This window comes from Vombatus ursinus, unplaced genomic scaffold (genome assembly GCF_900497805.2).
Source record: "Vombatus ursinus unplaced genomic scaffold, bare-nosed wombat genome assembly UNPS02014768.1, whole genome shotgun sequence".
NCBI classification, from domain to species: Eukaryota; Metazoa; Chordata; class Mammalia; order Diprotodontia; family Vombatidae; genus Vombatus; species Vombatus ursinus.
Genome location: NW_020954546.1, coordinates 20,853,782 through 20,872,967, shown reverse-complemented (window position 1 = coordinate 20,872,967; position 19,186 = coordinate 20,853,782). Strand labels below are relative to the sequence as shown.

General features: G+C 42.2%; 1 protein-coding gene across 4 annotated transcripts in view; it reads left to right on the top strand.

The window, feature by feature from the left end:
• Positions 1-19,186, top strand: part of SPECC1 (sperm antigen with calponin homology and coiled-coil domains 1) — a 289,999-nt gene that overhangs the window by 17,839 nt on the left and 252,974 nt on the right. For all 4 annotated transcript variants that reach the window (XM_027861937.1, XM_027861938.1, XM_027861936.1 and 1 more), the window contains exon 2: positions 11,548-11,725. In XM_027861937.1, coding sequence (XP_027717738.1) covers positions 11,579-11,725 — 147 coding nt within the window. In that variant the 5' untranslated portion in view covers positions 11,548-11,578. The remainder of the gene's footprint in view (positions 1-11,547; positions 11,726-19,186) is intronic.

Below are 19,186 nucleotides of genomic sequence, written 5' to 3'. Positions count from 1 at the left end.
GAAGCTCTTAACGGTAGCTTGGTACACATTTTGTTTCCTTGTTTTTTTTTAAAAGAAAAGGATGTGTTTTGGGGTGGGGGTGGGGGAAATCTGGGATCTCTTCAACCTCCTCTTTGGTAGCTTCATCTGAGTGCACTAATGCCGATCCCAGCCCCCCAACTGCATCTTGAGTTGTCATGGCTAAAAAAATCCATTGTTTGGTGACCAACTGGTGATGGCCCTTTCAGAATTTAGCCAGGTTGGGCTGGTAAAAGGCCTGGGCTCAGAACATGCCCAACCTTTGTAGAACTTGTCAAAGTCTATGTTTCCTTGGCATAGACTTAAAAAAATCAGAGTCACCTTCATGCCACGATGGGAAATTGGAAGAAGAATTTGGCAGCTTTGATTTTTTTTCTCAGTCTGTACTTTTAATGGGACGGGTGGATGGTTCCCTTGATAGAGCACTGTCCTGGAGTCAGGAAGACTCATCTTCCTGAGTTCAAATCCAGCCTCAGACACTTACTATCTTTGTGACCCTGGATAAGTCATTTCCCCCTGTTTGCCTTAGTTTCTTCATCTGTAAAATGAGCTGGAGAAGGAAATGACAAATTGCTCCAGCATCTTTGCCAAGAAAATCCCAAATGGGGTCATGAAGAGTCGGACATGACTGAAAAACAAATACTTTTTAACAGGCTTTAAAATGGATACATTTGGCATCTCTCCAAATATATCCCTCTCCCCACCCCTATCTACACAGCCATTCCTTATAACAATAAAAAAAGAAAGAGGGAAAACAAAGTTCAGCCAATATAACAGTATAACAGTACATAGCAATGTTACACAACCATAGTCCTCCACCTCTCAGAAAAAGGAGGGAGGTGCATTTTCTCATATCTACTTTTAATAATTGTTTTCCAGAATTCAGACATCACCCATGGGGAGACTGAGGTCCAGAAAGGGGGAGAGATTTGATCATTATAATTACCTAATGTTCAGCTATTTTTCCTCCATTTACATGGTTGTAGGCATAATATATATGATTTTCCTGGTTCTGCTTACTTTGTATCAATTCATACAAACGTTTCCATAATTAATAATAAAAATAATAAAATAGCTAACATTTATAGAGAGCTTACTATGGGCCAGGTTCTATACTAAGCACTTTGCAATTATTTTCTCATGTGATCATCACAACAACCCTGGGAGGCAGGTACTATTATTATTCCCCCATTTTACAGTTGAGGAAACTGAGGCAAACAGGTTAAGTGACTTGCCCAGGGTCACACAGCTAGTAAGTGTTTGAGATTGGATTTGAACTCAGGTCTTTCTGACTATAGACCCAGCACTCTATCTACTGCACCACTTTTTTTTTCCCCTCTTTTTCATTTTTTTTTAAATTTAAAAATGCTATTTGTTATATGAAATGGCTCTCTGGGAAGGGGAGAGGAAGGGATTCTGGGGAAAACTGGTGATGTAAAAAAAGACATCAATAAAACTATTAAATTTTAATAAAATTATTCATTAAAATTTTAAAAATGTAACTTTCTATCCTTTTCCATATTTACCATACTAATAATTTCTTATAGCATAATGATATTTCCTTCTTCATCTTGTTTAGCTGTTCTCCTCATCTGTGGGCATCTGTTGTGTTCCCAGTTCTTTGCTACCACAAAAAGTGTTTCTTTTAATGAATATTTTGACATGTATAAAATCTTTCTTCCTGTCACTGATCTTCTTGGGGTGTATGCCTAGCAGTGACATTTTTGGGTCAAAAGATATAGCCCCTTTAGTCACTTTTTTTTGAATAATTCTCAATTTTAGCAGCTTTTCTTACTCAGCCACAATTTCCAGGCAGTTTGAAAGATGAGTCTTTGTTTATCCAGTGGGTCAGAATGCTCTATTGCGAGTCACAGACTTGGTCCCCAGAGCTGGGATTCCAGGGATAGTTAGGCTGACAGAACCCTGGGCCACAAGCTGCAGGAAGGATATTTTTTATACCTCTGCACATCCTCGGATTCTTTGACAGGGTCTGGATCTTGGGGATGTGAGTGCTCCCTCCACGTCCATCCTGATTCATCTTGGCCCTCCAGCAAATCCTCCACAGAGGTCTACCCAGTGTGGTGGAGGCTTTTCTCCATTCTAGATATCTTGATATGTGGGTGCCAGTGGCGCTCATAGGATGCCCACCTTTTAAAAAAATGATTTTTGAGATGGTTTTGGGGCCATATCTGTGGGGCATAGGTGACCCCACGTGAAGAAACTTTGGTAGTTCTGCAGAGAATGATTTTAAAAACTTTGGTCATCTCCCAGTAACCCCAATCCCCAAATAAACAACACTTCTGTAACAAAGCAGCACGGTATAATTACACAAAACAGCCAGTTTCCCTTTTTGTAAACATTAGAGATCATCTTAGACCAACCCATTTGATTCTTTTTAAGAATACATTTTTATTGATGTAAGCCATCCTTCGAATAAAGAATAAAAAAGAAGGGAAAAATTAAAAAAAATTAACCAACACATTGGAAAAACCTAATGGTTTATGCGGTGTTCCACACTCATAGTCTCCCACCCCCTCAGAGAAGGGAGGGAGGTGCCTTCTTATTAGCTTTTATTTGGGGCCACACTTAGTCATTATGATTTCATAGACTTCGTTTTGAGGTATTTCGTTTTCGTGGTTTCCATTTACATCGTTGTGGTCGTTATTTATATTGTTTCCTGATTCTTCTTGCTTCATTCTTAATCAGTATTATATGTCTTCCCATACTTCTCCATATTAATCACATTCACTGTTTTTTATGTTACAGGAATATTCCATTACATTCTTGTACTACAACTTGTTTAGCCATTCCCCAAATGCTACCCCAGCCCAGCCACGAGCGCTGAATGAATAGTCCTCCAGCTATTTGAGTTGTACTTTATTTCTTTAAGGAGCATTTTGTAATTGAATCTATGCAAGTCTTTTTGTTTGTTTTGGTAGATTAATCCCCATACGCTGTACATTTTATAGGTATTTGGATGCGATTTTCCTTTCGGTGATTACCCCTTGGATTTTGTTATCATTATGTAGAAATGTCATTGATTTTTGAGGGTTTCTTTGTAACCTGCAACTTTGCTGAAGCTATTGTTTCAATGAGTATCTTTGCTGATTCTCTAGAATTTTCCAAGTAAACCATTATATCACAAAGAGGGATGGTTTTATCTTCTCTTTACCTATCTTTATGCCTTTAATTTCTTTCTCTTGATTTACTGCTATTGATAGCAGTTTCCAAATTATGTCTAATAATAATGAAGAGAGTAGATATCCTTGCTTTACTTGGTATTTATTGAAAAATGTCTAGGGTAGTCTCATTGCATATGATGTTTGTTTTTGGTTTCAGCCAGATAGCTTTTATGCCATTAAAAAGTACCTTAATGCCTACATTTTGTAGAGTTTTGAGTTTTTTTAGTATAAATGAGTGTTGTACATTGTCAGATGCTTTTTCTGTATCTTTTGAGATAATGATGTGGGTTTGTATGTTTTTATTTTTAATATGATTAATTATATTGATTGATTTCCTAATGTTGAACCATCTGTGTATCTCTGATACAAATCTAATATGGTTACAATGAATGATTTCTGTAGTCTGACAGGATTTTATTTAAAAATTTTCAATTAATATTCATTTATGATATAGCTCTATAATTCTCCTTTGTACTTTATCCTTCCCTGGTTTAGATATTAGGACTACATTTTCTCATAAAAGGAATCTGGTAAGGTAGTTTTTCCCTCTCGATTTTTGAGAATACTTAGTATATTACCAGCGATGGGCATCCAGTTTGCTTCTAGTATTTTGCCACTATAGAAACTGCTGCTAAAAATATGTTGTTGTATATGAGACCTTTCGTTTTATATTTGACCTCCTTGGGATATGGCATCTCTGGGTCAGTCAACAGGCATTTATCAGGCGTCTACTGTGTGGCTACCCCAGTGCTAAGCGCTGGGTATAGAAAGGCGAAAGCCCGGCCAGGGCTTTCAAGGAGCTCACGGTCTAATGAGTCAGAGAGTGCGGACATTCTTAGTCACTTTCTTCTAATAATTGCTTTCCAGAATGCAAAATGCCTCTTATCAGATGTGGGGAAACTGAGGTCCAGAAAGGAGAACAGTTTGACTAGGTTCCCCCTGCCGGTTTATGATAGAGCATGGTCTAGTCCCTAGTCCTCTGAGGCTCCAGGCCTTCTTCACAAGATGTTGTTGTTGGGTCGTTTCAGTTGCGTCTGACTCTTTGTGACCCCGTTTGGGGCCTTCTTGGCAAAGATACTGGAGTGGTTTGCCATTTCTTTCTCCAGCCCATTTGACAGATGGGGAAGCTGAGGCAAACAGGCTTAAGTGACTTGTCCAGGGTCACACGGTTAGTAAGTGTCTGAGACTGGATTTGAACTCAGGTTTTCCTGACTCCAGGCCCAGTGTTCTACGTTCCATAGCCACACTATGCCACCTAGCTGCACCGTAAGATATCTGCTCCCTTTTCTAAGAGGCAATGAGGACAAAATACTAAAATTAAAGTTACAAGTTCAGTGTTCAAGTCCCTTCTTTGACACTGACTGGCTGTGGGGCTGTGGGTGAGTCACTTTATCCCTCTGAGCCTCAGTTCTCTTGCCCGCAAAATGAGGTTAGTAAACATTGTGCTATTTACATCACGCTGTTGTGTGAAGCTCCAGTGAGATAATGTACGTACGATGCTTTGTAAACCTCAGAGTACTCTATAAATGTGAGCTATTATTATCTCTTCCTCATTAAAATGTGGTAGATATTAAAAGCCGGCATTGTTTTACACCTTGGATGATTTTCGTGAAACATATCCAATTATAGGTTAGGATCTGCATTGTGGGAAGGAATGCTTAAGTTGATGAGATCACAGACCCATTGAAGTATTTGACATTATCTCCAGTCTGGCACCCAGCTAGAAATGATAGACATTTTAAAAGACGTGCTTGAAACTTCCAGGCATCTTCTGCCAACCCACATAGCTACCTACAGGGACGGGGTCTGGCACGATGCTGGGTTTTTGGGTTTTTTGGCTATGTGTTCTGTAGGTGGCCGAAAGTTGATTTTTGTTGTTGTTGAGTCGTTTTTCAGTCATATCCGACTCTCCATGACCCCATTTGGGGTTTTCTTGGCAGGGGTACTGGAGTGGTTTTCCATTTCCTTCTCCAGCTCATTTGACAGATGAGGAAACTGAGGCAGACAGGATAAAATGACTTGCCCAGGGTTATACAGCTGGTAAGTGTCTGCAGTTGGATTTGAACTCAGGAAGATGAGTCTTCACACAGTGAAGTCTATGACTTAGTAAGAAGAGACCAATAGGAGGAATTCAGAGAAGCATAGAAAGACTCATATGAACAGATGCAGAATGAAGTGAGCAGAACCAGGAGAACAGAAGACCTAGTGACTACAATAACGTCAATGAAGACAATATGAAAAGGCAGGCAAACTCTAATTTTATTTATTTTATTTTATTTATTTTTGCGAGACAATGGGGTGAAGTGACTTGCCCAGGGTCACACAGCTAGTAAGTGTCAAGTGTCTGAGGCCAGATTTGAACTCAGGTCCTTCTGAACCCAGGGCTGGTTCTAAACTCTAATTTTAATGACTGATTTTGATTCCTAGCATGGATGACAAATCACCTTTTCATCGTCTCAGTAGAGAGGTAGAGGGAATTTCCTTATTGACATCCCCTACCATGATGAAGTCGCAGGTCTGACAAACAATAAGGACAGAACAACAAAAACCCTCAACTGCATAACTTCTCCCTGGAGAAGAAGCCACTTCATGGGGTTGACCAAGGCAGCAAAGATGAATATCAGCTCTCTGTAGCAGAAAGACCACTGAGTGTGGAGGGAGAAGACGTTCAACTGAGGCTCTCTCTGACTGTTGGTGCATGCCAGAACCCCTAGCGTCCCTGCAGCACCATGGGGAAAGCACTTGGTGAGCCATGAAACTCTACAAATGTGAAGGATGATGGTCTTCGGTGCTCAGAGAGCGTCTCATCCAACCTCCTCACTTTACAGGGGTGGAAAAGGAGCCCCAGAGGGGTTAAGTCAAATGAAATAAAGTTAACAGGCACTTATTAAGCACCTACTATGCACCAGGAACTATGCTTGGTGCTGTGGTTGGTGATGGCTGGCTTCCTGCTCAAAGTGGACTGAACTGTGGGTAAGAGATTTTGCGACGGGGATCCAGAAGATAAATTAGAGAATGAGTGGGATTAAGAAATATACCAACTTAATAATAATAAAAGCTAACATTTATGTAGTACCTACTATGGGCCAAGCACTATGTTAGGTGCTTTGCAAATATTTCATTTTATCCTCACAGTAATCCTGGTGCTGTTATTAGCCCCATTTTAGAGATGAGGAAACTGAGGCCAACAGAGGTTAAGTGACTCGGCCAAAGTCACACAGCTAGTAAGTGTCTGAAGCCAGATTTGAGCTCAGGTCTACTCCACACTCTGTGCATTGTGGTGCCCCCATGCTCCTTAAAAGCACTGGTTAGTAGCAAAACAATTTCCTAGTTAAACAGTTACTCCATTTATCAACCTCCCCTCCATAAGTCAGTGGTCCCTGTTATCTGTTGAGCATCTCCCCCCCACGCCAGTATTTGCATAGGTAAACGTTCTCATACCAAGAATGCTTTTTCTCTGCACGTGTGCTTTTTGGAGCCCCTACCTCTCTTCAAAGCTCAGTTTAAATGCCACCCCCTTCAAGAACACTTCCTGGATTCCCTCCACTGTTAGGACTCCCCACCCCCATCAGTTTGTGTTTATTTTTTATAACTCTTGTACTCATCATCATCTCAGTAGAATATAAGCTTGCGGAGGGCAGAGACTTTCAAATTTTTGACTTTGTAGCCACAGCCTCCAGTACACTGAAGGTGCTTAATAACTGCTTGTTGATTGATATATTAGAGAGTGACGGTGGCATCAGAAGTAGCAGTAGAACTTCTTAAAAATGTATTTTCAGCAAAGGATCTGATAAAATCATTGCTGTAAGATATGTGTCCTGTAAGTCTTTAATGCTCCCTTCTGAGGGGGGATCTTGGGGGGATATTTTTTGTTTCTGGTCTGTTCCTGTGATCTTAGGGAACTCCTAGTGATCAGTTTAGGAATTCCAGAAACTTGCCTATAACTTAAAAGTCTCAGGGAGTTATTGTTGTTCAATTGCGTCTGACTCTTCATGACCCCATTTGGGGTTTTCTTGGCAAAGATACTGGAACAGTTTGTCGTTTCCTTCTCCAGCTCATTTTACAGATGAGTGAACTGAGGCACACAGAGTGAAGTGACTCGCCCAGGGTCACACAGCTAGTAAGTGTCTGAGACCAGATTGGAACTCAGGTCTTCCTCACTCCAGACCTGGGGTTCTATTCATGGCATCACCTAGCTGCCCCTCGGAGAGTTATAGAGAGGTTAAATGCCTTATCCATGGTCACAAAGCCAGTTTATGCCAGAAGCAGGGCTCAAACCCAGGTATTCCTGCCTCCAAGGCCAGTTGTACTTCATGCCTTCTGAAGAAGACTCGGGCAGACCATGGGGTTCACTCTCCTACATTGGGAGTTCCAGTGGGATTAGTGATATACAAAGAGCAGTTTTTCAGCTGCTGTCACTGAAACCCGTCTCCAAACCAGAAAACTTCTCGAGCATCAGAATCCACAACAAACCCAGACGTGACTTCATTTCCTTCTCTGCTTTCTGGAAGCCTGGAAAGAAAGAAGCCCTGAGCTTCAGGTGACCTGTGGATCTCAGCATCAAAGATCGACACCTGAGAGAGGTCTCGGAGGCCTTCTGGCCTGCCTCTCCCCACTTCATTTTACAGATGAGGAAACTGAGGCCAGGGGAAGGGAAGTGAGTTGCCCAATGAAACACAGGTGGTGAGCATGAGGCATATTTGAACTTGTATCCTCTGACGCCAAAGGCAGTTAGTTCTCTTTTCTCTGGTTGTAAAAAAAAAAAAAAAACTTTCCCAGTTTTCTACTTCCCTCCTAATCTTGGTTGCATTGGCTTTGTTTGGGCAAAAACTTTTCAATTTAATGTAATCAAAATTATCCATTTTGCGTTTCGTAATGTTCTCTGTCTCCTGTTTGGTCACGAATTCTTCTGTTCTCCATAAATCTGACAGGTAAACTATTCTTTGCTCTCCCAGTTAGCTTACAGTATCAGCCTTTATATCTAAATCATGAACCCATTTTGATTTTATTTTGGTCTATTTTGGTACAGTTGTCTTTTCTGTGTACCACACTTCTTCCCTAGACCCCAGAGGCAGGCACCATCACCTTTCTTGATTTTAGTTTAATGGAGGCAATTCTTTTAAATAAACTGGGAAAGTGATATCCCCTCTCCCTCCCCAGCACATTGGCCCAGATGCTGCTGCTGCTTCAGTCTCCCTTTGGCCCAGGCAGCTCAGAGAGAGTATTTCTGCCCCCATGACTAGAGGGAGGTCCTGTGGATCCTTGGCCCCAAGGGCCGACAGGATGCTCAGGCAGACAACACGGTCATCAGACAAGAGGCTCTGCCAGACTGGTGGAGTCTTTGGGAATGCCTGGCCGCTGGCTTGCAGATACAAGTCAAGTCCAAACAGGACTCTGGGCTGGATTGATCTTACCCAGGAGGCCCAGCTTCTTCCATCCGTCCCATGGTCAGGCCGACCTGAAAGCACTGGAGACAAATGGGAGCTGTTAGTGTAGAAGCTACCATCAATATGATATGGGATGGGAGGAAGTCGTCTGTTGTTTTTTCCAGTGGTGGTTAGGAGTGGGGATTTGATGCACAAGAAGCAGATGGTCTCGGGTGCGGCTAAGGAAGGCTGAGGAATGTTGAGGGGCTGATGGCTGCCAGGTCAAGATCCTTTTAGGCCAAGAGAGTAGCCTCCCCAAACATCCATTTATCAGCAGTGAGGACGACTGTATTCAGAGGATTAGAGGATCCTGGATATAGAGCTGGAATAGACCATCTAGTCCAACCCCATTATTTTACAGATGAGGAAACTGAGGTACAGAGGAATGAAGTGACTTGTCCAAAGTCACCCAGATAGTAAATGGATGGAATCTGAACCCAGTTCCTCCATCACCTGATGCTAAATGTGTTCTGCTCTAACATACTGTCTGCTGTTGTGTGTTTTTGTATTTACCCACCTGTAAAATTCAGATAAGAAGAGCACCCACCTCCCAGGTGGTACTGAGTTTCAAATGAGATAATATGTGGAAGGTGCCTTATAAACCTTCAAGCACTGTGTAAATGCTAGCTGTTACTGCAGGCTTTGATTATGTGATGTGTGCTTATGTGTACACATCTCCCTTATTAGAATGTAAGCTTCTTAAAGGCAGGGACCGTTATACTTTTGTCTCTGTATCTCTGGTGCTTAGTCTGGCACGTGGCACACAGCAGGTGCTTAATAAATACTTATTGATGGACTAATACATAAACAGAAGGCATATATATATATATACACACACATATATGCACATATGTGTATGTGTGTATGTGTCTATATTTATAACCCTAGGCAAGTTACTTAACCACTTATGAGACTCAGTTTTCTCATCTCTAAAACAGGTGATGAGGCAGTATGATACAGCGCCTTGGAGGAAGGAAGTCTCACCTCTAACACAGACTGACTTGGCAACCTCTCTGGGCCTGTGTTTCCTCCTCTTTAAAATGAGGGAATTGGACCGAGGTCCCTCCCAGGTGCAGATCTGTGACCCTGCAATTTAGTCCAGCCCTCTCGTTTTTACAGAGGAGGAAACTGAAGCCTGAGGTAGGGGGATGAAGTGATCTACCCAAGGTCACCTAAGCATGAGCCATAGTGCTGAGACTTGAAGCCAGATGCTCCACCCCACCCCCCTTTCTATTGTCCTATGAGATGCTGACTCTAGTGTTGGTTAGCTCTGATGCCATGGGCAGATCACACGTCCTCTCTCTGAGCCTCGTTCTCCTCATCTATAAAATGGGGCTCATAATGCTCTTCTTACCAACCTCTCAAGACTGTTGTGGGGAATGCATTTTGTAAACCTTAGAGTGCTAGATGAAAGGGTGATAACAGTAATAATCATGCTGCGTCCTCATTTCATAAATAATGACAGCAAGCAATTTCCCCAAGGCCATACCATTAGTTAGGTTCGGAGTTGTGACTACTTTCCCCCTCCAAACCCTCCACACCTTTCCTTTCCTCAAAAACTGTTTTTATTGGAGAAGCTAGGTGACACAGTGGATAGAGCTCTGGCCTTGGAGTCAGGAGGACCAGGATTCAAATTTGGACTCAGACACTTGACACTTACTAGCTGTGTGACCCTGGACAAGTCACTTAACCCTGATTGCCTCAACAAAAAAAATGAAAAAAACCTGTTTTTATTTATATCTTTAGTTTTTAAATCACTTTCATTTCCAAAGATGTCTCCCTCTCTACCTCTGCCCCCCATGAGTCATCCCTTTTAACAGAATAAAAAAATTACAAAACTAATCAAGGCATCCTAAATGCAGTGTTCCCCACCCACAGTCCCCTACCTCTGTCAAAAAAGGGAAGAAGTTCATTTTCTCATTTCTTCTTCAGGGTGAAGCACGGTCATTATAATCACAGAGCGTTTGGGATTTTGTTGTTCTTTTTTTTCCATTTTTCATTGACGTCGTGTGTATTTTTTCCTGATTCTGCTTGCTTCATTCTGCATCCATTTTTTCATAAAGTCTTTCCAGACTTCTCTAAATTTTTCCTATTCATTGTTTCTCCAGCACAGTAATATTCCATGACGTTCATGTGCCACAACTGGCTTAGCCGTTCCCCAGTCGATGGACATGTCCTTTTTTCTTCAATGCTGATTCCTGCCACCCCCGCCCACTATTCTGCCTTAGACTTCTTTGAATAACTTTATTAAATTTTAGTACTAAAGGCTGCTCTTGTTGGGTGTGACCAAATGTATCTAAGCATGGAGTATGGTTTAGTCATTATGTAAAATATGTTCTCAAAAAACCCTGCAAAACAAACCTTGGAAAAGCTGTCCTTGTGTTTTTGTGATCGTTTCACAAAATCTGTTTTTGGTCAATTGGCTTTTATGTACTAAATCGACTTCCTGTGAAATGTTCAGGATCTGTCTCTGGAGATGGAGGAGATGGACCCCCCCCTTCCCCCACTATGCTCATTGAGCCAACCTGCTCTAGAAGGGCTGGCTGATGTAAATGTGGTGCTAGGTGACCTTGTCCCAGAAGCCCTTGCCCTCCCAATGGAAAGTAATGTCCGAAAATTAAGTTTAGTGAAGAGATGCTTCTTTTAGGGAAGAGAGAATTCTATGTGGAATTTAGAAAACGTGACCTCTTGCTAAGTGCATCCAGTTTGGTCTCAAGATCCCTTGTTGATCTTAGGGAAGGAATGTTCTATTTTCAGCTAAATCTGAGGGCTAGGTCCTCATGATGATAGCAACCACAAGAAGGCTTAGTGATGGAGTGGCCGACATGCTGATGTTCTCACACATACCCTCTTAAGATACTGTTTTAGTTCAGGATGATGAAAACATCATTTTTAGTTCATTTTTTTCTCTTCTCCTCCAGCCTCCTCTAGGAAGTTGGACCCCCTGGAACAATGAAGAGTGTAGCCAAATCCTGGAGCACAACAGTAAAGCAAGGGACCCATGGGATTGAGCGGGGACGTCCCCTCCCTCCAGCTACTTCCGGCATGAAGACTTCCAAATCTTCTACATCACTCTCTTTTGAGTCTAAACTCAGCAAGGTACTGATATTTTTTTAAAGCACATGCCAAGTTGGTGATAATTTTGAATATTACCTAGGATAAGGGATGGGGGTAATTATTCTTCTGCCAATGTAATACAAGTGAGCACATATAGGCAGCCTGGTCTGACTGTAGGGGAATTGACTAACATTTATTAAGCACCTACTATATATCCAAACACTGTGCCTGGTATTAGAAATGCAGAGGCAATGAATGAAATAATCCTTGCCTTCAGGGAGCTTACAGTCTATCAATCAATCAACAGGTATTTATTAAATATCTACTACTAGGCCAGGGATACAATGGAATAGTTCCTACTCTCCAGGACAGGAAGGGTGGCAGTGGATAGACTGGCTGTGTATGGAAAGGGAGGAAGATGGGGAACAGTCAGTACCCCAATATCCCAAACGTCTGTGCTTTTGTTAGCTTGGGTAACCTCTCCTCCTATGCAGACTACAACACTTCCATGTGACAGTAGAATGTTTCTTGAGTTGCAGCCCAAATAACCACCCAGTGCCTCTCTTTTCAGTGAGGAGCTTCTTCAGTCTCTAGGCATACAGAGACAAAAATGAAGCATTCCCTGCCCACAAAGAGCTTATCTTTTAATAAGAATGTAAAGGAAATATGAGAAAAGAAGTTGCTTGAGCTTGTTTACATTATTACTTACTCTAGAGATACTTTGGGGTGAGGGGAAAGGAGCCTGAAAGTTGTACGTAAAAGCTTACAGTTCCTGCAAAAATCCTACTCCTATGCTTTATTATGGTATGTAGGTGACTCTATACTCTGGAAGAACCTACCGGAGGAGTGCAAGCACTAGCGGGGCCTGCAAGGCGGGAAAGGCTTTGAATGTAGGCTCAGCAGCAGGCTCCATGTCTCTTGTCTGAGGCTGAACTTAGTTAAGTTCAGAGAAGCTCATTGTTAGAAGGCTGTGTACCAGATTATCTTTTTATTTTCCCTTTTTGACTAAATCAGCTCATGAATGCAGTCTGTTAAAGGAGTTAAGTTCAATTCAAGCATTTGTTAAGTGCCAACTATATGCTTTATCTAAAACCAATTGAGTGTCCACAATAAGTCTTGTACCAATATGGCACCCTGGAAGTGGAAGGCCACCAGTCTACCTAAAAATTTAGGGCGGGTCTGGCCCAGCTTGGAAAACTTGTGCCTATTAACAGTGGGCCTGGTAGTGGCTGCTGCACTGGGTGCGATGGAGAGAGACAGTTTCCCTCAAAAAAATTAGATGCCCTGAATTTAACGTCAATTAAAAGGGAATTTAACGAAGTTGGAAACAATAACATATCTAACCATGAAGGACAATGAGTCCCTCAGGAGTAGTGCCCTGACTCACTGTCGGTAGAAGTGCCTGTTCTGGGACTTGATTACAGAGAAAAGAGCCAGAGTAAAGCAAATGAATACCCTAAAGGCTGTGGCTGCTGATTAACCCCATTCAGTGTTTTATGGGTCTCCAGGTCCTATTCTATAGCAAGACTTGACATAGGAGGAAAACACAGAACGTTCCCCCATCAATATCCCTGACCAGCCCTTCCCCATCTTTCATCATAACATCCCTTTCCCCACCCCTCACTTCTCATCTGCCCTTTTGGGAGAGAGAGAAGAGAGGTAAACAGGAACAATGGATAAAGAAGGAGAAGAGAAGGGAGAGGAGAGGGAAAAGCAAGAAGAGAGATTTCTATCTACTCAGAAAGGAAGACAACAGAATGTAACTCCTTAGTGGCAAAGAATGTCTTTTGTTTTTATTTGCATCCCCAGCACTTAGAATTTAGTGCCTGGAATATACTAAGTGCTTAATAAATACTCTATCTATCTATCTCATCCATGTATCCATCAATCCTTCTATCTATCCATCCATCCATCTATCTGTCCATCTATCCATACATCCATCTATCTGTCTTGCTAGCTAGCTATTTCTCTTTTCTTATCTACCTAGAGAGATCAGACTGCTACTCCTTTTTTCTGGAAGGATTGGATCGAAGGGGCAGTGAGAATGAGTGAAGTAGACACATTAGGACCATTTGCAACTTAGGCCAATGGCCTATGAGTGTCATTTGAACCTTTTTATATATCATAAGGCTCCTCTTTGGCGAAGAGTATGCAGAAGGAGATTTCCAGGTCATTCCTCCTTCATGGTCAGAAAGAAAGACCAAGACAGTGGAGTCAGATCAGAATTTTTAGCTGGACCAGGATGAGTTTTTAGAGCCTCGTCTTGAGTATCAACTATTTATGAAAGATTCTGGCATTTCCCTGAATGTTAACGTCCAGGTTATATTATGGGCAGTGGTTTTAGAACTCAGGATTTATTATCTTAGAGAACCTCTTTATAGGCATATTTTTATTGATGAGAAATAGCCTAGTGTAGTGGATAGAGAACCATCCTTGGAGTCAAGAAGACTCGAGTTCAAGTCTTCTGAGCCATACTGGCTTTCCCTTAAATCTTGGTGCCCTTGGTGCCTCTTAAGATTATAGGGCACTTGGGGGCAGCTAGGTGGTGCAGTGGATAGAGCACCAGCCCTGAAGTCAGGAAGACCTGAGTTCAAATCCAGCCTCAGACCAAACACTTAACACTTTCTTAGCTGTGTGACCCTGGGCAAGTCACTTAACCCCAATTGTCTAAAAAAAAAAAAAAGATTATAGGACACTTGGGTAGCTTGATGGCACAGTGGATAGAGCACTGGCCCTGGAGTAAGGAGGACCTGAGTTCAAATCCAGCCTCAGATACATGATACGCACAAGCTGTGGGACCCTGGGCAAGTCACTTAGCCCCGATTGCCCTCACCAAAAAAGAAAAAAAAAGACAACAGGGCACTTGATGATCTGCATTGGGAGAGGGAGTTTCTACACTGGCAGCTCCTTACACCAGTGGATCACAGGTGCAGTTCAGAACCAAAACCAATCCATTTTATTGACATCTTTTGTTCTGACATCACCTCTATTTCCAAATCTGTGCTTTGTCCCTTCTCTACCCATTGGGCCACCATATGTGATTAAGACTTTTTTAAAAGAGAGAAAAATAGGGAGCAGCTAGGTGGCGCAGTGGATAGAGCACTGGCCTTGAAGTCAGGAGGACCTGAGTTCAAATCCAGCCTCAGACCAAACACTTAACACTTCTTAGCTGTGTGACCCTGGGCAAGTCACTTAACCCCAACTGCCTAAAAATTAAAAAAAATTAAAAAAAAAATAAAAGAGAGAAAAATAGTTCAGTGAACCCAACAAATGAATCTGCCTTTATACAGAAAATCTCTGTGGAGAAAGAAGGGATATCTTATTTCCTTTTCATCTGTGAGCTATTTAGATGTTTCCCTTTTATAAACTTTGCCATGCAGGAGCCCAGTAGCTTAAAAACAGTAAGAAATTTAAAATGCTTATGAAATGTTATCCAAGTTTCAGCTTGAGCAAGGTACATACATGTATATGGGTCTGTTTCTGTAGCATGTTCTGGGGGATTTTTAAGGCATTTCTCAATAGAGTTGAAACATTAATTTCTACAGTTAGGGAGTGTGATATGGATAATGGCCTAGCAAAAGAGACTGAGGAGGTTTGGTCAGAGAGGTGGGAGGAGGAGAGAGAGAGACAGAGACAGAGACAGAGACAGAGAGAGAGGAGAGAGAGAGAAGAGAGCTCTATGTCATGAAAATGCAGAGAGGTCAAGGAGGATAAGGACTAGGAAAAGATCATCAGGTTTGGCAATTAAGAGATCAATGACAACGATTGAGTGATGAGGTTGGAAGCCAGATTGAAAAGGCTTGAGGAGTAAGACGGAGAAGGCAGCAGCATAAACAGCTTTTCCCCCTCTAGGAATTTGGCATAGAGAGAAGAGAAATATAGAACAATATCTTGGGGAGGGGTAGGGTCTAATGAAGGGTTTTTTTCAGGATGGGGGAGATGGATATGTTTGTAGGCAGCAGAGAAGGAACCAATTAGTAGGCAGAAATCGAAGATTAGAGTGGAAAATGATTATAAGGGCAATCCAATTGAGAAAGACAAGAGGGGTTGGGATTGAGGGATTGGCCTTGGTGAAGAGAAAGGCCATCTCCTTGTCTCAGACTAATATAAAGGAGGAGAGGTCAAGAGGTTTTACCTGGCATACAACAGGCACTTAATAAGAGCTCCCTGGGTTGTGGAGTTAGAGTGACTGAAAGGAGGAATAAGAGCTGGAAATAAATAATTGTTTATTTTGTTTTGTTTAATTTTAATTGTATAATTGTTTTATTTTGTTTAATTGATACAGTGACGTGCACAAGTTTCAGTCTTGGTCTGACTATAGATTATACGTCTCCTCCAAATCCCTGCTCCCCCACATCTGCCTTCTCTAACACCTGTGGCCTGACTGTGCTCTTCATTTCATTGATTTTTCTCATCCCATGTTGATCATTATGTGACAAAGATAAAGAAAATGGTGATGAATGAATAAAACATTTCAATTTTAATTAGAAGGAATATAAACACATTAAAAAATTTTTTTTACCATAAAGACTGCTTCATACAGTAATTGTGTATGATTATTTTTCAGGATGTACTTTTTCCTCTTTCAAAGGGTTTTCATTTTAGGGGCCTGTATTCAGACCTCTCTCATTATCAAAAAAAAAAAAAAATGAAGGCTAAATTAGTATGCCCGGGTGAATGAGTTAGCTCTTTTTCCTAGAACTGAGCAAAGCCCTGAACATACAGAGTCCTGAACATACCCCTAAACATACAGAGCCCCTACAGGATAGGGGAATTCCTTCTTCAGAGGAAGAAGATATATTCCCTGCCCTCAGGAGGCTTATAATCGAATGTATGAGACAGAGCAGTACAGAGGACAAGGGATAAAACGTGCATAAAACATGTTGTTTATGTGAAGTTGTATACCTGTTGGGGAAGGCCAGAAAGATAAAATGATCAAGTGTGTTCCCAATGGTAGGAGCGAGTGAAATCATTCAAGCCAGGTGAAGATAGAGTGGAACAATGGAGTATTGCGCAAGGGGGTTGGTGGAGAAATTGAGTGGAAGGAACACTTAGCCCAAGGGTCAGGGGACCTAGGTTCAAATCCTCCCTCTGACACTAACCCCCTGCATGATCTTGGACAAGTCACTATACCCTGAGTCATGATTTCATTATTTAGAAATGAGAAGGCTGGACTACGTGACCACTTTTCCAGGATACCTTAAAACAGAGAACTTAAGACCCCTGGACCACAGAATCACAGCTCTAGAAGTAAAAGGGACTCTGGAGGTCATCTTGTCCAACTCCCTCATTTTACAGAGGAGAAAACTGAGGCATGGGAAGGTGACTGGCCCAGGGAAAGGCTGTCAGGATCAGGGAAGGGCCTTAGAACATAAAATGTCAGAGCTGGAAAGGACCTTACGGGTCATGGCCCTTACAAGGAAACTGAGGCCCAGAGAAAAGAAGTGACTTGTCCAAGGTCACACATCAGATCAGTGTTAAATCTAACATATGAACCCAGGTCTTTCGCCTCTCAGTCCAGTGGCCCTCCTACTGCGCCTCAATGCTTCTGCCTACTATTTAGTTTTGGGTATTTACTATTAATTAGGCGCTGTCCAAGATGCCCTCGGCTTTCAGATTAAATCCATTCTCCTTGCTAATTTTTATGACATGAGAAAACGGGAACATTTGCCTTTGAAAGTGGGAACAGAAGCATTTTGTTTGTGATCATGCATCTGTAATTCCCTGAAGTCAGTCAATCTACTTCCCTTCTTTATTTGGGGAACTCTCCAGGGACTGTTCAGCCTCCACAATCAGACGTACCTCATTGCTTTCACCCATTTCCTGTGGTGTTCGGGGAGCGAGGCTCCACCCCTGCCCCAGCATGGAGTGTCTGGAGTGTGGGCTAGAGAATTCAAGCAACCCTGACCACCAGCAGCTGTTTTTAACTTGACTGCTGGCACCTCCATGTGGACAGAGCCAGTAGGCTTGGGGAGGAAGAACCCCGGGTTGGAAGCCCCAGGAACTGGGTCCTAAACCAGCGGCGTGATACCTGTCCTGGATGATCCAGAAATGGCCATATTTATATGGAGAGGCCAAGCTCAAAGAGAAAGGGAATTTCAGATTTGTGGCTCTTATAATTAGTGGATGACAGCCTTCCCTTTCTAGTGATATCAGGGGACAGTTTTGCAGTGAGATGCATTTGAGGTCACCGATTGATGTTTGTTAACATCTTTGTTCACAAAGACTCACTTATAGTCTAATAAATCTGGCAGTATTCCCTGGGCAAGGATCCAGGTTTGAGCTGACTATAGCCCCTTCTTTAGAATGAGCTGCAATCTCTCACTCGACCCCCTCTTAAGATAGGGCAGGTCCCCTCTGAAGTCACTGCTGTGGGCAACAGCTGAGTTCTTCAAGGCTGTGTCATGAACTTACATGGTTCTGGCTAAGCACGAGCCCTCGTATCCTGCTGCTTAGAACACAGAGCTGGAAGGGACCGCAGGGATGCTCTTGTCCAGCCTCCTCATTTTATAGAAGAGGAGATGGACGGGTCATGTTGTTTGCCCGAGGGTCTCCTAGCTGGTTAGTGACCAATCTGATTTCTCCTGGTCGAATGCATTTTCCCACAATGAATTGCATTTCTTCCCATCCATCCTACAATTCCCTTTTTTCCTTGGTCACCGCAGAAATTCTAGGCTCATAGATTTAGAGCTGGAAATAGTGATGAGATCATAAATGGAGACCTCAAAGGAAATTACAATTCCATCTGTTCCACCCCCCATTTTACAAATGAGGAAACTGAAGCGTGGGGCAATCCTAGATAATAGATTTTTAGAGCTGGAAGGGATCTTAGAAGCCCCCGAGTTGAATCCTTTTATTTTACAGATGAAGAAACTGAGGCAGAGAGGTTGCTTGGGTAAGAGTCACATGTAGGTAGGAGTAAGTGGCAGAGTGGAGATTTGAGCCCAGATCTTTAGACTCCAAATCCTTGACTGTTTCCATCACGCTGCACTGCACAGAGATTTTCCCTCACTACTAGAATTGCAATTCTAGAGCACATTATTTAAAGAGGTGGTTGATGAAATCTAGAAAAGGAAGCAACAATCACAAAGCACCAGCTTTTCTTCACTGAGAACAAGTCATCCAGACTAAACTTATTTCCTTTTTTGTGACATGATTACTTGAAGAGTAGAGTACTGGGATGCCGGAGAAATAATAATGATGATGATAATAATAACAATAACTTTAAAGTTTTCAAAGTGCTTTAAAGACATTTCATTTGATCCTCACAACAACCCTGTGAAGTAGGTACTATTATTATCCCCATATTACTGATGAGGAAACTGAGGCAGAGAGAAGTTAAGGGAATTGCTCAGGATCACATAGCTAGCTAGTGTTTGAGTCAGGATTTGAACTCAAGTCTTCCTGAGTCCAAGTCCAAAATGCTACCCATCACACCTCCTGCCTGCTTCCATAGATAGGACTTGTTAGATTTTAACAGAGCATTTGACAGTCTCTTTTGCT